Source organism: Centroberyx gerrardi, chromosome 22, assembly GCF_048128805.1.
Source record: "Centroberyx gerrardi isolate f3 chromosome 22, fCenGer3.hap1.cur.20231027, whole genome shotgun sequence".
Classification (NCBI taxonomy): domain Eukaryota; kingdom Metazoa; phylum Chordata; class Actinopteri; order Beryciformes; family Berycidae; genus Centroberyx; species Centroberyx gerrardi.
Genome location: NC_136018.1, coordinates 1,736,503 through 1,751,502, shown reverse-complemented (window position 1 = coordinate 1,751,502; position 15,000 = coordinate 1,736,503). Strand labels below are relative to the sequence as shown.

At 42.5% G+C, this 15,000-nt stretch overlaps 1 protein-coding gene across 1 annotated transcript in view; it reads right to left on the bottom strand.

The window, feature by feature from the left end:
- Nucleotides 1-15,000, bottom strand: part of rmc1 (regulator of MON1-CCZ1) — a 23,079-nt gene that overhangs the window by 3,325 nt on the left and 4,754 nt on the right. The window contains exons 6-11 of the mRNA XM_078291519.1: nucleotides 14,206-14,258; nucleotides 13,471-13,599; nucleotides 12,324-12,430; nucleotides 2,403-2,522; nucleotides 2,115-2,192; nucleotides 1,006-1,110 (exon numbers count right to left, since the gene is read on the bottom strand). Coding sequence (XP_078147645.1) covers nucleotides 1,006-1,110; nucleotides 2,115-2,192; nucleotides 2,403-2,522; nucleotides 12,324-12,430; nucleotides 13,471-13,599; nucleotides 14,206-14,258 — 592 coding nt within the window. The remainder of the gene's footprint in view (nucleotides 1-1,005; nucleotides 1,111-2,114; nucleotides 2,193-2,402; nucleotides 2,523-12,323; nucleotides 12,431-13,470; nucleotides 13,600-14,205; nucleotides 14,259-15,000) is intronic.

Sequence of the window (15,000 nt, the reverse complement as noted above, 5' to 3'; positions counted from 1 at the left end):
TTCTGGTCTGGAACTACATAGTTTATAGCAGCAGTTTAGGTGATATTTCATAATAGTTTCAGACAAGTGCTGCACTAGTTGAGGACTGGTTGGAGACTAGGACTAATTTGGGACTAGTGTCAAACTAATTTTGGACTAGTGTAGGAATAGTTTCAGGAATATTTTTGGACTAGTTTAGGGGAAGTTTCAGACTACATTCAGACCAGTTTCAGACTAGTTTAGTTCATATTAAAATTATTTGTACTAGGGATATTCCTTGCCAGTCACTTAAGTATGAGGAAGTAAAGGCATGAATTCCCCAATAGTTTAGGACCGGTTTCAGACTAGTTCAGGACTCGACTCAGACCGGTTTCAGACTAGTTCAGGACTCGATTCAGACCGGTTTCAGACTAGTTCAGGACTCGATTCAGACCGGTTTCAGACTAGTTCAGGACTCGATTCAAAACTGTTTCAGACTAGTTCAGGACTGGATTCAGACCGGTTTCAGACTAGTTCAGGACTCGATTCAGACCGGTTTCAGACTAGTTCAGGACTCCATTCAGACTGGTTTCAGACTAGTTCAGGACTCGATTCAGACCGGTTTCAGACTAGTTCAGACCGGTTTCAGACTAGTTCAGGACTCGACTCAGACCGGTGTCAGACTAGTTCAGACTGGTTTCAGACTAGTTCAGGACTGGATTCAGACCGGTTTCAGACTAGTTCAGGACTGGTTTCAGACTAGTTCAGGACTGGATTTAGACCGGTTTCAGACTAGTTCAGACTGGTTTCAGAGCAGTTCAGGACTCGACTCAGACCAGTTTCAGACTAGTTCAGACTAGTTCAGACTAGTTCAGACCGGTTTCAGACTAGTTCAGGACTGGATTCAGACTCAGACCGGTTTCAGACTAGTTCAGGACTCATTCAGACCGGTTTCAGACTAGTTCAGGACTCATTCAGACCAGTTTCAGACTAGTTCAGACCAGTTTCAGACTAGTTCAGGACTCATTCAGACCAGTGTGACCTCACCAGTGGTTTGGAGTCGCTGAGGACGTGGTACTGCAGGAACTGGTGCAGCATGTAGAAGAGGTTGTGTTGCACCAGCGTCTTGATGACCAGCTCATACAGGTAGTGCTGCAGGACAGAACGAGTCAACTCAGCAGAAAAACAAACATGTTTGGGCTGCAAACAAGATCGGATCGGATCACGGGACGTCCCGTCACGCTGTGCGGAGCGGAGTTCAGGTCAGAGCAGCTGCAGGTTAAAGGATTACAGGAGCGGAAGATCACAGGTTTGATCCTGGACCGGCTGTGGAAATCTGGGCGGGGCTTCTGAGTGAGCAACTGGTGCTGAAACGATTAGCCGATTATTCGATCGACAGAAAATTAATCGATTAGAATTTTGATAATCGGCTAATCGTTTTAGTGATTTATTAAGTAAAAATACCCTTGCTGACTGCAGCTTCACAAATGCTAAGATTTGCTGCTTTTCTCTGTTTCTTCTAATTTTTTAAGGCATTTGTCATTATTTTTGACATTTTATAGATCTTTCAATTTCCTAAACAATGGTTCAATTAAATAAATACACTATTCTCAGCAGTGATATGGAGAAATACAAAAATGAAGTAACATGAGGTTTCAATATAACTGATATGCTGATCATGCTGTTTATTAGTGATGGAATCTAAAAATGTGACAGATGACTATGCAAAACTCTGCAGCCCTAACTGGATGTGGAACCAAAAAGATTTCCTCCAAGCTGTGAATTCACACTGAATCTATTATAATCCATCAGAATATTGATCAATCAAAATCAATCAAAACTGTATTGAGAGAGCACTTTTCGTACAAATGGATGCATTTCAAAGTGCTTTCCAGTGCAGCAGATGAGACAGGAAATGGACAGGTTGCATCAGTAAGAGACCGATACACAGAACAGTTAGACGTAAAACAAAAGAATAAAATAAGACACAATATAAAACAATACAAATAAGAAAAATAAGATGAGCTAACACATTACACACCTTGTTAAAAGCCAGAGCAAAAACAGAGAGATGGCGTTTAACAATATGAAGAAAGGATTTTTTTTAATGCTAACTAATTGAAACGCTCCATAAAACCACAGAGGAAACATCGTACCTGCACAGTGATCTGGAACTGGTTCAGAGAGCGGATGTACTCCATCAGCACCGCAATGACGAACTTATGGGAAACACCCTGCAGACGACACACACACACACACACACACACACACACACACACACACACACACACACACACACACACACACAGTTACGGTCTTGTTAGTTTGAAGCATTTACCTTTCTTGTTATTGAGCTTCTTTTTGTTCCATTCTACATTCTACCAGATTCAGACTAGTTTGTGTCTGTGAAAGATGATGGTGTGTGTGTGTGTGTGTGTGTGTACCTTCCTCTCGGTGAAAGCAGACAGGACGTGTGTGTACATGTCTGATTGGTCGATGACAGCCTGGGTTCTGACCGGACGCTTCTGGGCGGCGCTGCCTCGACTCGGACCCGACTCCATCGCCTGAACACACACACACACACACACACACACATCTGAAATACTGGTTCACACAACACACACACATACAGCGGCCTGCATTCTGTATAGTTGATAGATCGATACAGGAGCTTTAATTTTTCGGCAGCTTGTTTGGAAGGTTAAAGAGAGATAAGAGACGGCCTTCAACTTCAGAAGCCGCTTAATCGGAAACACTTGGCTTCAGTTCGGACTTTCCAGCAGCGGGACAGGACAGATGCTGTGTTCTCAGGGGGGCGGAGCCAGGCGGGAGAGAGGGGGGCGGAGCCAGGAGGGAGGGAGGGAGCGGCGGCGGGTATTTAAGGAGGCGGAGCCGAGCCTCGAGAGACTGACGGAGCTGAGGATGAGGGGCGCTGTGGCCGTGCTGCTGCTGCTGCTGTGCTGTGGGCCCGGGCCGGGGGGGAGGGCCGGGGCGCCGGGCGGGGCGGAGGAGGGAGGGCAGGTCGCCGTCAACGCCACCACCGAGCCCGACGTCTGGCTGGAGCTGCAGGTGCTGAGGGAGATCGTGCACCTGATGGGAGCCAAGGTGGAGAGGATGGAGAGGGAGAACGCAGGTACTTGGGTTTGTCCCGTCACCCGACAGCCAGCAGCGGGGAGCGGGACGGGTGTTTGGAGTGGATTTGGTGGATTTGGGGGTTTGTCTGTGTCTCAGCTTTCCAATGGTTTGGTGCTGCCTTGGTGGATGGAGCTGTTGGTTTTTTTTCGAGGGCATGGGGATTTCTCACTGGTTCCAAGCTTTTGAACGGTAGTGTACTACATGTCGCCATTTTATTTTTTTAAGTAAGGATTTGAGTAATTCTACTATTTGGAATAAGACATTTGACGGTCATAAAGTGTCCCAGTAACAACTATTTCATGCCTGCTACAAAACACATTTCTCCAGAAAACACTGTTCTGTGCTGTTCTCACGTCCAGTCAGTGCTTGTTGAAAGCCGAGCTTGTGCCTGTTGTTGTGTTCGGTGCCTGTTGTTGTGTTCGGTGCCTGTTGTTGTGTTCGGTGCCTGTTGTTGTGTTCAGTGTCTGTTGTTGTGTTCAGTTGTTGTGTTCGGTGTCTGTTGTTGTGTTCAGTGTCTGTTGTTGTGTTCGGTGCCTGTTGTTGTGTTCAGTGTCTGTTGTTGTGTTCAGTGTCTGTTGTTGTGTTCAGTGCCTGTTGTGTTCAGTGCCTGTTGTTGTGTTCAGTGCCCGTTGTTGTGTTCAGTGTCTGTTGTTGTGTTCAGTGCCTGTTGTTGTGTTCAGTGTCTGTTGTTGTGTTCAGTGTCTGTTGTGTTCAGTGTCTGTTGTGTTCAGTGTCTGTTGTGTTCAGTGTCTGTTGTTGTGTTCAGTGCCTGTTGTTGTGTTCAGTGTCTGTTGTGTTCAGTGCCCGTTGTTGTGTTCAGTGTCTGTTGTTGTGTTCAGTGTCTGTTGTGTTCAGTGCCTGTTGTTGTGTTCAGTGTCTGTTGTGTTCAGTGTCTGTTGTTGTGTTCAGTGCCTGTTGTTGTGTTCAGTGTCTGTTGTGTTCAGTGCCCGTTGTTGTGTTCGGTGCCTGTTGTTGTGTTCGGTGCCTGTTGTGTTCGGTGCCTGTTGTTGTGTTCAGTGTCTGTTGTGTTCAGTGCCCGTTGTTGTGTTCGGTGCCTGTTGTTGTGTTCAGTGCCCGTTGTTGTGTTCGGTGCCTGTTGTTGTGTTCAGTGCCTGTTGTTGTGTTCAGTGTCTGTTGTGTTCAGTGCCCGTTGTTGTGTTCGGTGCCTGTTGTTGTGTTCAGTGTCTGTTGTGTTCGGTGCCTGTTGTTGTGTTCAGTGCCTGTTGTTGTGTTCGGTGCCTGTTGTTGTGTTCAGTGCCCGTTGTTGTGTTCAGTGCCTGTTGTTGTGTTCAGTGCCTGTTGTTGTGTTCGGTGCCTGTTGTTGTGTTCGGTGCCTGTTGTTGTGTTCGGTGCCTGTTGTTGTGTTCGGTGCCTGTTGTTGTGTTCAGTGTCTGTTGTTGTGTTCGGTGCCTGTTGTTGTGTTCAGTGCCTGTTGTTGTGTTCGGTGCCTGTTGTTGTGTTCAGTGCCTGTTGTTGTGTTCGGTGCCTGTTGTTGTGTTCAGTGCCTGTTGTTGTGTTCGGTGCCTGTTGTTGTGTTCAGTGTCTGTTGTGTTCAGTGCCCGTTGTTGTGTTCAGTGCCTGTTGTTGTGTTCGGTGCCTGTTGTTGTGTTCAGTGTCTGTTGTGTTCAGTGCCCGTTGTTGTGTTCGGTGCCTGTTGTTGTGTTCAGTGCCTGTTGTTGTGTTCGGTGCCTGTTGTTGTGTTCAGTGCCTGTTGTTGTGTTCGGTGCCTGTTGTTGTGTTCAGTGCCTGTTGTTGTGTTCAGTGCCCGTTGTTGTGTTCGGTGCCTGTTGTTGTGTTCAGTGCCCGTTGTTGTGTTCGGTGTCTGTTGTTGTGTTCGGTGCCCGTTGTTGTGTTCGGTGTCTGTTGTTGTGTTCGGTGTCTGTTGTTGTGTTCAGTGCCTGTTGTTGTGTTCAGTGCCTGTTGTTGTGTTCGGTGCCTGTTGTTGTGTTCAGTGTCTGTTGTTGTGTTCGGTGCCTGTCGTTGTGTTCAGTGTCTGTTGTTGTGTTCAGTGCCTGTCGTTGTGTTCAGTGTTGGACTACAGAGTGACGGAGGGAGAGGAGGAGGCAGCAGCTCTCAGAGCGGAGCTGAGCGCCTCCAACGCCGAGCTGCAGCTGCAGAAGAAGAAGGTGGAGGATCTGGAGAGGGAGAGCTCAGGTGGGACGTCCCGGGGAGCCGCACATCACAGCTAGTACCTACTTACACCTAGTACTGTGTGGAGAACCGCTACTGAAAAACTACTGCGGTACCTGGCTGGAGAAACTGGATTATAACTGAGTTTATTCAATCAGAAAATGAATCGATTATAATTTTAATAATCGATTAATAGTTTTAGTCATTTATCAAGTAAAAATACCAAACATTTGCTGGTTACAGCTTCACAAATGTTAAGATTTGCTGCTTTTCTCTGTTTCATTTCATTATAAAATAAATACTTTGGTTTTTTTTGTCTGCTGGTCAGACTGAGGAAGAAATTTTAAGAATCACTTTGGACTCTGGGAACTTGTGATGGGCATTTGTCATTATTTTTGACGTTTTCTACTACACATGATTAATCGATTAATTGAAAAAAATAATAGTTAGATTGATCAATAATGAAAATAATCGTTAGCTGCAGCTCTAATATTTACTATCATTAGTTTGCATAAAATCCACACTCAGAAATGTAAATCTTTAAAAAGGAGCATTAAGTAATCTAAGGCTTCTTTATTGGCTACCAGTAGGAACCAAGCAGATTCAATACAAAAAATAACATTAAAAACATATTTCTGTAGCATATTGATTATCTTGGCCGATAAAAAATATTCTTGGCAGGTATTTTTTTATTTATTTAACCCTTTTTATCGAACCCTCTTTTTAAGTTTATCAGCCCTTGACAGTTGAGCCAAAAAGTGAATTTCGGACACTGGTTCCACCTCTTTACTTTGAGTGAGACTATTTTAATTCTTTTAGTTTCGGTACGGTCGACCACACTGTTCTTTTTACTGCTGCATGTTTTTTATCCCCCATGTTGTAAAGCACTGTGTTCTTTAAAGCGCTAACACACAGGCTTCCTACAGAGTTTCAATTTCAAAACTCCAGACTTTTTTCCAGACCTTATTTCCTTGATTTGATTTGAAGATTTTGGTTTTCAGTACAGTTTACAGAGATCGTCATCTTGTCTCTACTAACCGCCTCATCATGGATGACGAAGATTATTCTTCAGTGACAAAAAACTGAATATTAGAGATGACGAACGTTTAAACAAAAGAAAACGTGTAGCTGCATGTACATCGGGACATTATAACAAAATTTTTCCATAATTGTGCGATTTCCAAACGTTAAGACCTGGATAATACCCAATTCTTTTTCCAGACATCTCCAGACCTGTGTAGGAACTCTGTATATACAGCAAATGTTGACTTGACTTAAAGTTAAAGTGCTGACTCTCTGCTTTCATTTGAGGATGTTTTCAGCCACACTGGAAGACACCAGCAACAAAAAACAAATCCATAAAAGCTCTGGTGTGATTTGTCTGTGTTTCCAGCTCAAGACTCTGCAGTGTCGTCCCTCGGACAGCGAGTGACCGACACCGAGAGGGAGGTGGAGGAGCTGCAGACACAAACACCAGGTGAAGAGAAGCTTTTCTGTTGCTCCTTTGAAAATATATGAGACTTCATGTGGAGCTTCATCTTCCAAATCTTACAAAGACGTTGACTACGTTTACATGGACTGCAATAATCCGACTATTGACCTTATTCTAAATAAGACAATATTTCGATTAAGGTGTTTACATGAGTTTCTTATAGAATATTCCATTTATATTCCCATTTACATGCTACAGAGCAGAGTCTGATTGACTGAAGACGCCCACATGAGTTTCCCTGCGTAATTTAACCTGAAACCCTTTCTGTCATGTTGCTGCCGTGGTCGGGACAAAATGTCGGGACTTCTTTTTACCGGTGGCAGTCATCTTTTCTTCTCTAAACAAGTTGGCAACACTCGCTGGAAGCCGGAGCGTGCGTCGTCAAGCAGTCGGATCGCCGTACGGGTCGCAAAATGCTGCGAAAACTCTGATAGGACGTCACAGAGCGATTAAGGTGTAAACATGCCTACAATGCACTTCAATAATGAGACTAAAATCGACTATTGCTTACTCCGACTATGACCTTATTCGGGTTAAGGTAATCAGAAAATGCTGTTTACATGGCAGTGTCTTATTCGGAGTATTGTCTTAATCGGGTTAATATCAGAATATTGCAGTCCATGTAAACGTGCTCATTGATGGCAGATATATGTTTTGAATTTTAGTTTTTTTCTTCATCAGATACTTGTCACAGCATGGGGAAAGGTTTCTGTAAGGAGACTTAAAGTTAAAAGTCAAAAACAGTCTGCTATAATCATCAGTGGCATTGGTTTAAGTGAGAACTGCTAACAGTTTCACAGCTTTCTGGTGTTGGAGGTGAATACTCTTGTATCGTGCACTCTTGTGTTATTGTTACTATGGTTACATCCATCTTCTGTTATTTTATCATTTTTATTCATATTTCATATTTTATTGCCCTTACTGCAGTATTGTTTTATTATTCTTTTTATTTATTTATCTTGTGTTGTGTGTGTTTATTATTGCTATTTTACTTATTACTATCGTTTTAATTACTATTCTGTGAAGCACACTGAGCTGCTTGTGCATGAAATGTGCTATATAAATAAAATCTGACTTGACTTGAATATTCAAATATATAATAATTAATCAAATTAGTGAATAGATTAACGAATATTAAAATACTGAATGGAATAGAGTGAGTAAAAAGGAAAATAAGACAGCCTGAACCATATATTTTGGAGAGAAAATCATTACCTGAAGTTAATCATAATCATCGCTAAAAGACAGATCGAGTTAGTAAAAGTTTTATCATTTTATCAACCAAGCACTAAAGTCACCTGCTAATCTTTAAAAAGTATCAGAATTTGTTTTCATTTTGTGCTATCAGTGAGTTTGTAAGAGCAGATGTCACGTTTTTCAAATGATTGAGATCTCATTTTTGGAACAAAGCTGCACGAGACTCGTGAAACAAGTCAGAAATAGATTGAATGATTTTCTTTCAAAAAGGGTTTAATTTGACCTAAAATTCATCTGTCAGTATTTAAAAAATACAGATGATTCTGTCAAACAATACTATTTTGTACACAAAGATCTCAAAGACGACTGTTTCATTTCTAATTGCGTGTTTTCCTGCCACACACATACACACACACACACACACACACACACACATACACACACTCACGCACACACACACACACACACACACAGACATCTGGAAGGTGGCGTTCTCCACCGCTCTGACTGATGAGGGGTTAGTGGGAAACTTCGGAGAAGAAATAACGCTGATCTACAGTAAAGTCTTCACCAACACTGGACAGGCCTACAACTCCACTACAGGTAGTGACCCAACACACACACACACACACACACACACACACACACACACACACACACACACACACCTAACCTTGTTGTCTCAAGGACGCAGTGTCTGGTAAATTCTAAAACTTCCCATGTACTTTGACTATTTTACAAGCCAACTAAAATTTTACAATATAGGAGAGTAGACAAAGTAAACAGGCACAGACTGAGTTTACCAGTGTAGAAAGAGGAGTGAATGTGTGCCTCATTTTTTAATTAATATACAATTACAATTGTAATTGTAATTACAATTTCCCATTGGGCAGACGCTTTTATCCAAAGCGACGTACACATGAGATTTTAATACAACACAAGCAAGGATCTAGTCAGGAGAGAACGAGAGTAAGTGCCATAAAGCACTACTAGAACTAAGTTCTAGTTTGACAGGACATAGGTGTTACGAGGCAGAGCATAGAGGCAGATCATTTTTATTTTTTTATTTTTTTAGGGTTCATACCCCGAAGGTTGTTTTTGTGCTGGTTTATCATTATTATTTGTCTTCCGCTGCGGCTCAAATTCCCGTCAGCTGGAATGAGTGAAAACCACGAAACTTGGCCCAATAACTGGAAGTGACTTGCAAATGCTTCCGAGAAATATGAGCCCAATCGGCCAGTAGGTGGCGCTGTAATTAAGGCCCAAAAATTAAATTTTGGAAAGGTCACGCCCCTCACACCGTAAGTCCGATTGACTTGAAATTTGACACACAAGTCCAGCTGAATGTGCTCTACAAAAATGCTATTTGGACCATAAAGGTCCACCTAGATGGATTTTTTGCTAATTTGCATTTTATTTGAAATGAATGGGAAGTAAAAATCTGAACGCTACAAACTGGTCCAGCTGCATCTGATCTTGGTGAGTAGATTATATTCTGGTTTTCATAAGAACCCCCATGCTGAAACTAAGTGGAATATTGCTTTTAAGATAACACTGTTCTCCTGGAAGGAACAGGAATGGGAGTTCAGTTCATGGAGACTTTTATTTTGGAATATTTCCGCTGCAGGCGTCTTCACAGCGCCGGTGGGAGGAGTCTACTACTTCAGATTCACCGCCGTCGGCTACTACACCACCAGCTGGACGGGAGTGAAGCTCTACAGGAACGACACGTATCTGATGTGGAACGCGGAGCGCCCCACCGACAACGAGGACACCCACACCTACATCTCCAACGCTCTGGTCCTGGAGCTGCAGCCGGGCGACGCCGTCTACATGAACCTCCCCGCCGGGCAGATGATCTATGACGACCAAAACAGCTTCTCCACCTTCAGCGGCTTCCTGCTCTTCACTTTGTAAATTTTCCCTTATCCTCTACCTGTAGTCCTCATCCTCTACCTGTAGCCCTCATCCTCCACCTGTAGTCCTTATCCTCTACCTGTAGCCCTTATCCTCCACCTGTAGCCCTTATCCTCTACCTGTAGTCCTTATCCTCCACCTGTAGTCCTTATCCTCTACCTGTAGCCCTTATCCTCCACCTGTAGCCCTTATCCTCCACCTGTAGCCCTTATCCTCTACCTGTAGTCCTCATCCTCTACCTGTAGCCCTCATCCTCCACCTGTAGTCCTTATCCTCTACCTGTAGCCCTTATCCTCTACCTGTAGTCCTCATCCTCTACCTGTAGCCCTCATCCTCCACCTGTAGTCCTTATCCTCTACCTGTAGCCCTTATCCTCTACCTGTAGTCCTTATCCTCTACCTGTAGTCCTTATCCTCCACCTGTAGTCCTTATCCTCTACCTGTAGTCCTTATCCTCCACCTGTAGCCCTTATCCTCTACCTGTAGCCCTCATCCTCTACCTGTAGTCCTTATCCTCTACCTGTAGTCCTTATCCTCTACCTGTAGTCCTTATCCTCCACCTGTAGCCCTTATCCTCTACCTGTAGCCCTTATCCTCTACCTGTAGTCCTTATCCTCTACCTGTAGTCCTTATCCTCTACCTGTAGTCCTTATCCTCTACCTGTAGTCCTTATCCTCCACCTGTAGCCCTTATCCTCTACCTGTAGCCCTCATCCTCCACCTGTAGTCCTTATCCTCTACCTGTAGCCCTTATCCTTCACCTGTAGTCCTTATCCTCTACCTGTAGTCCTTATCCTCCACCTGTAGTCCTTATCCTCTACCTGTAGTCCTTATCCTCCACCTGTAGTCCTTATCCTCTACCTGTAGTCCTTATCCTCTACCTGTAGTCCTTATCCTCTACCTGTAGCCCTTATCCTCCACCTGTAGTCCTTATCCTCCACCTGTAGCCCTTATCCTCTACCTGTAGCCCTTATCCTTCACCTGTAGTCCTTATCCTCCACCTGTAGCCCTCATCCTCCACCTGTAGTCCTTATCCTCCACTCGCTCTCTTCCTCTCACTCTCCATGAACATTCTGGGGTCACATGAGTACGGTCAGGGTGCTGTGACCTCTGACCTTTGACCTCCCTGCTGTTGGTAGCTTGTAATCTTAGTTGATCTAGGAAATAAAGCTTATTCCACAGTTGCACTCTTGAGTGAAAGTTTTGGCTAAATTCATAAAATGTAAATGTAAATTGCTGTGTGTGTGTGTGGGCGCTTACACATTAACTTGCATTTCTATATCTATTTCTATTTCCTTCCATAAATTCTCATGGAGGTATGGTTTGATTTTGACATTTTAATGCCAAAATTTAATTTGAAGGACGTAATTTTCAGCGTTTTACTGCAGACAAACTGAAAGGAAAATGATATACAGAATATGTGACAATAAAATGTAATACATCACATTAAATCACTATGCTTAATGAAGGCCTTACTCTGTTGCAAAGAAATATGTAGAAACTGTAATGAGAATTCATATCCATGCAATAAAGCAGCATTAAAAGTGACAAAGACTTGTTTTTATTGACGTTCTACTCTGAGTAAAGTGCCATCTTAAAATCTCAGTGGGTGGGAAAGTGAGTTTTGAAAGCCAGAAATTTGCATGCATCAATAACCCTATCACATACAGTATATTATAGTCATGTCAAAATCTGACTTACTGGTGTTTTAAAGTTAGACTTGGAGTAAACGTACTATTCTCTGCAGTTACTTTGCTCCCAAACCAAGACACTTAAAGGTCCAGGGAATATCTTCAGCAACACTTATATGTGTATGGAGTATGGAATATGAAGTCCTTTATTACTAATAATAAACTCCATGACAGTATTCCAGAGACGCACCTTATATTCCTTTCTCTTTTTTCCTCCTTTCTCAAAAAAATCGTAATATAAACTACTTCAATTTCTGCAAAACTGCAATTATTATATGGTGGACTCCTGCACATGGTATTCTGGTGCTGAGCCCAATTTCTGGCCTATAAATTAAATTATATACTGTAAAAAAAAAAAATTTTATAAAACTTTCATCATATTCTAACACAACAAATCTTAAACATCATCTCAGTTTTTGATTAAAAATGTTTGTTTGCTGATAAATCTCAAATATTGAAAAATCTGTGCCTGTATACTGTATAGCAATTACTATCGCAATTTGAATATTTAGCAATCGCAAATAATCGCAATATGATTATTTGTCAATATCATGCAGCCCTAATGCTTACTACTACTATTATTATCTATTAAGGCACTGAAATTATTTCCTTGTATTTACTGTCATCATTTTCATTCATTCTCATTTACTTGGAAAAGAAGGAAAACAAAACTACAAAAAAATGCTCAAAAGCTCAAAAGCTTACCTCTGCTAATTTATTTCTCTTAATTTATTTAATAACAATTTATATATATTTGTTCATTTATTGACTCATCCATTAATGCATCTGAGGCGCCGGCACTCACCAGCGTGTACGTCTGCTCCGCCTCCAGGTATTCCTTGTAAACTTGGTTCAGTTTGTCGAAGACCGTCGCCACAACTGGAAGACTGCCCTTCTCCCCCCCCTCCAGGACTGAGAGAGAGAGAGAGAGAGAGAGAGAGAGAGAGAGAGAGAGAGAGACAGAGAGACAGAGAGAGAGAGAGAAAAAAAAGAAGTTATTTGTATTCATATTTTTTAACTGCAATATCCACATTTTTCTATTTTTATTTTAAGTTATCTTTACTTATCTGTACATATATTATATATATTTTATTAACAGCAAAAGCACAATTTTTCTGTTTGTATTTTTAAGTTACTTTTACCTACTCTTATGTATATATTTGATTGCAATGTTGCAATGTTACACAGCTCTGTTTACACATTTCTTTATTCTAGTATATCTTTAATTGTACGTACATTTTTTGTTTTTATTTCACACTTGCTTTGGCAATGTAAACGTATGTTTCCCATGCCAATAAAGCCCCTTTGAATTGAATTGAATTGAGAGAGAGAGAGAGAGAGAGAGAGAGAGAGAGAGACAGAGAGAGAGAGAGAAAAAAAAGAAGTTATTTGTATTCATATTTTTTAACTGCAATATCCACATTTTTCTATTTTTATTTTAAGTTATCTTTACTTATCTGTACATATATTATATATATTTTATTAACAGCAAAAGCACAATTTTTCTGTTTGTATTTTTAAGTTACTTTTACCTACTCTTATGTATATATTTGATTGCAATGTTGCAATGTTACACAGCTCTGTTTACACATTTCTTTATTCTAGTATATCTTTAATTGTACGTACATTTTTTGTTTTTATTTCACACTTGCTTTGGCAATGTAAACGTATGTTTCCCATGCCAATAAAGCCCCTTTGAATTGAATTGAATTGAGAGAGAGAGAGAGAGAGAGAGAGAGAGAGAGAGAGAGACACAGAGAGAGAGAGAGAGAGGATGACCTTACAGTCTCTTGATAAAAGCAGGCAGACAGGTGGAAAAAAACAGAATTCAGACATATACTGCGAGCAGAGAGACAGGTAAACAGACAGACAGACAGACAGACAGACAGACAGGCAGACAGACAGACAGACAGACAGACAGACAGACAGACAGACAGACAACAGAGACGTACTCTGTGAGCAGACAGACAGGATGACCATCTTGCAGTCTCTCCGTCGTAACAGGAAGTCCATCAGCTTTCCTTTATCCTGCAGCAGGTTGACAGTCGGAGGCAACTTCACCTGCAGGTACCACAGATAACCTGACAGACAGGAGAGAGAGACAGGCAGAGAGACAGACAGGAGAGAGACAGGAGAGAGAGACAGACAGGAGAGAGACAGGAGAGAGAGACAGACAGGAGAGAGACAGGAGAGAGAGACAGGAGAGAGAGACAGGAGAGAGAGACAGGCAGAGAGACAGGCAGACAATCAGAGAAATTAAATATATCTCAATACAAAACATGTCAGTCCGTCTGCTGTCAGGAACATGAATGGTGATATCAGCTCCATGTTATTCTGCTGTCAGGAACATGAATGGTGATATCAGCTCCATGTTATTCTGCTGTCAGGAACATGAATGGTGATATCAGCTCCATGTTATTCTGCTGTAGTAATCACTAATGAGACTCTTGACCATCACAGTTTCACAAGCTCTCCATCCAAATTATATTATTGTCACTTTGTAACGACATTTTTAAATTGTTGTTTACATTCTAGCAGCCAATGGCATCGCTGGAAAGACTTGAGTCTCAGAAATAAACAGAAATTCTGCACAGTCAGACTTTGTTGTCACTGAACTTTTGTGTGTGTGTGTGTGTGTGTGTGTGTGTTTGTGTGTGTGTGTGTGTGTGTGTGTGTGTACTCCATACCTTCACTGGCACTGATGATGATGTCGGGCTGAAGACGCTCCATGAGGAAGAGTCTGCAGTGACAGTCAAGGTCACAGCTTGCAGTGCATCATGGGAACTATCAGTACGGTTAGAACACGTCTGTCTTTTCATATCGGTTTGGTATAAATAAAAGGAATGGATGGATGAAGAAATAACTGGATTTATAAAAAGGTTTTTAAAAGAGACGAAAAGGATACAGAGCTGACATGGAACCGGAGGCTTGAGAGGAACGACTGCTGACCTGAGAGAGAGAGAGAGAGAGAGGAGAGGAGAGAGAGAGAGAGAGAGACAGAGAGAGAGGGAGAGAGAGAGACAGAGAGAGAGGAGAGAGGAGAGAGAGGAGAGAGAGAGAGAGAGGAGAGTAGAGAGAGAAAGAGACGAGAGAGAGAGAGACAGAGAGGAGAGAGAGGACAAGATGAGAGAGACAGGAGAGGAGAGAGAGGGAGAGAGAAGGAGAGAGGGGAAGAGGGAGAGAGAGAGGAGGGAGAGGGAGACAGAGAGAGAGACAGAGAGAGAGGGAGAGAGAGACAGAGAGAGAGGGGGAGAGGAGAGGATGACAGAGAGAGAGACAGAGAGAGAGGAGAGAGAGACAGAGAGAGAGGGAGAGGAGAGATGAGAGAGAGGGAGAGAGAGAGAGAGAGAGAGAGAGAGAGAGAGAGGAGAGGGGAGAGAGAGAGAGAGGGAGAGAGTGAGAGAGAGAGATGAGAGAGAGACAGAGAGAGAGAGAGGAGAGGGAGAGAGAGAGAGGGAGGGAGGGAGAGAGAGAAAGAGAGA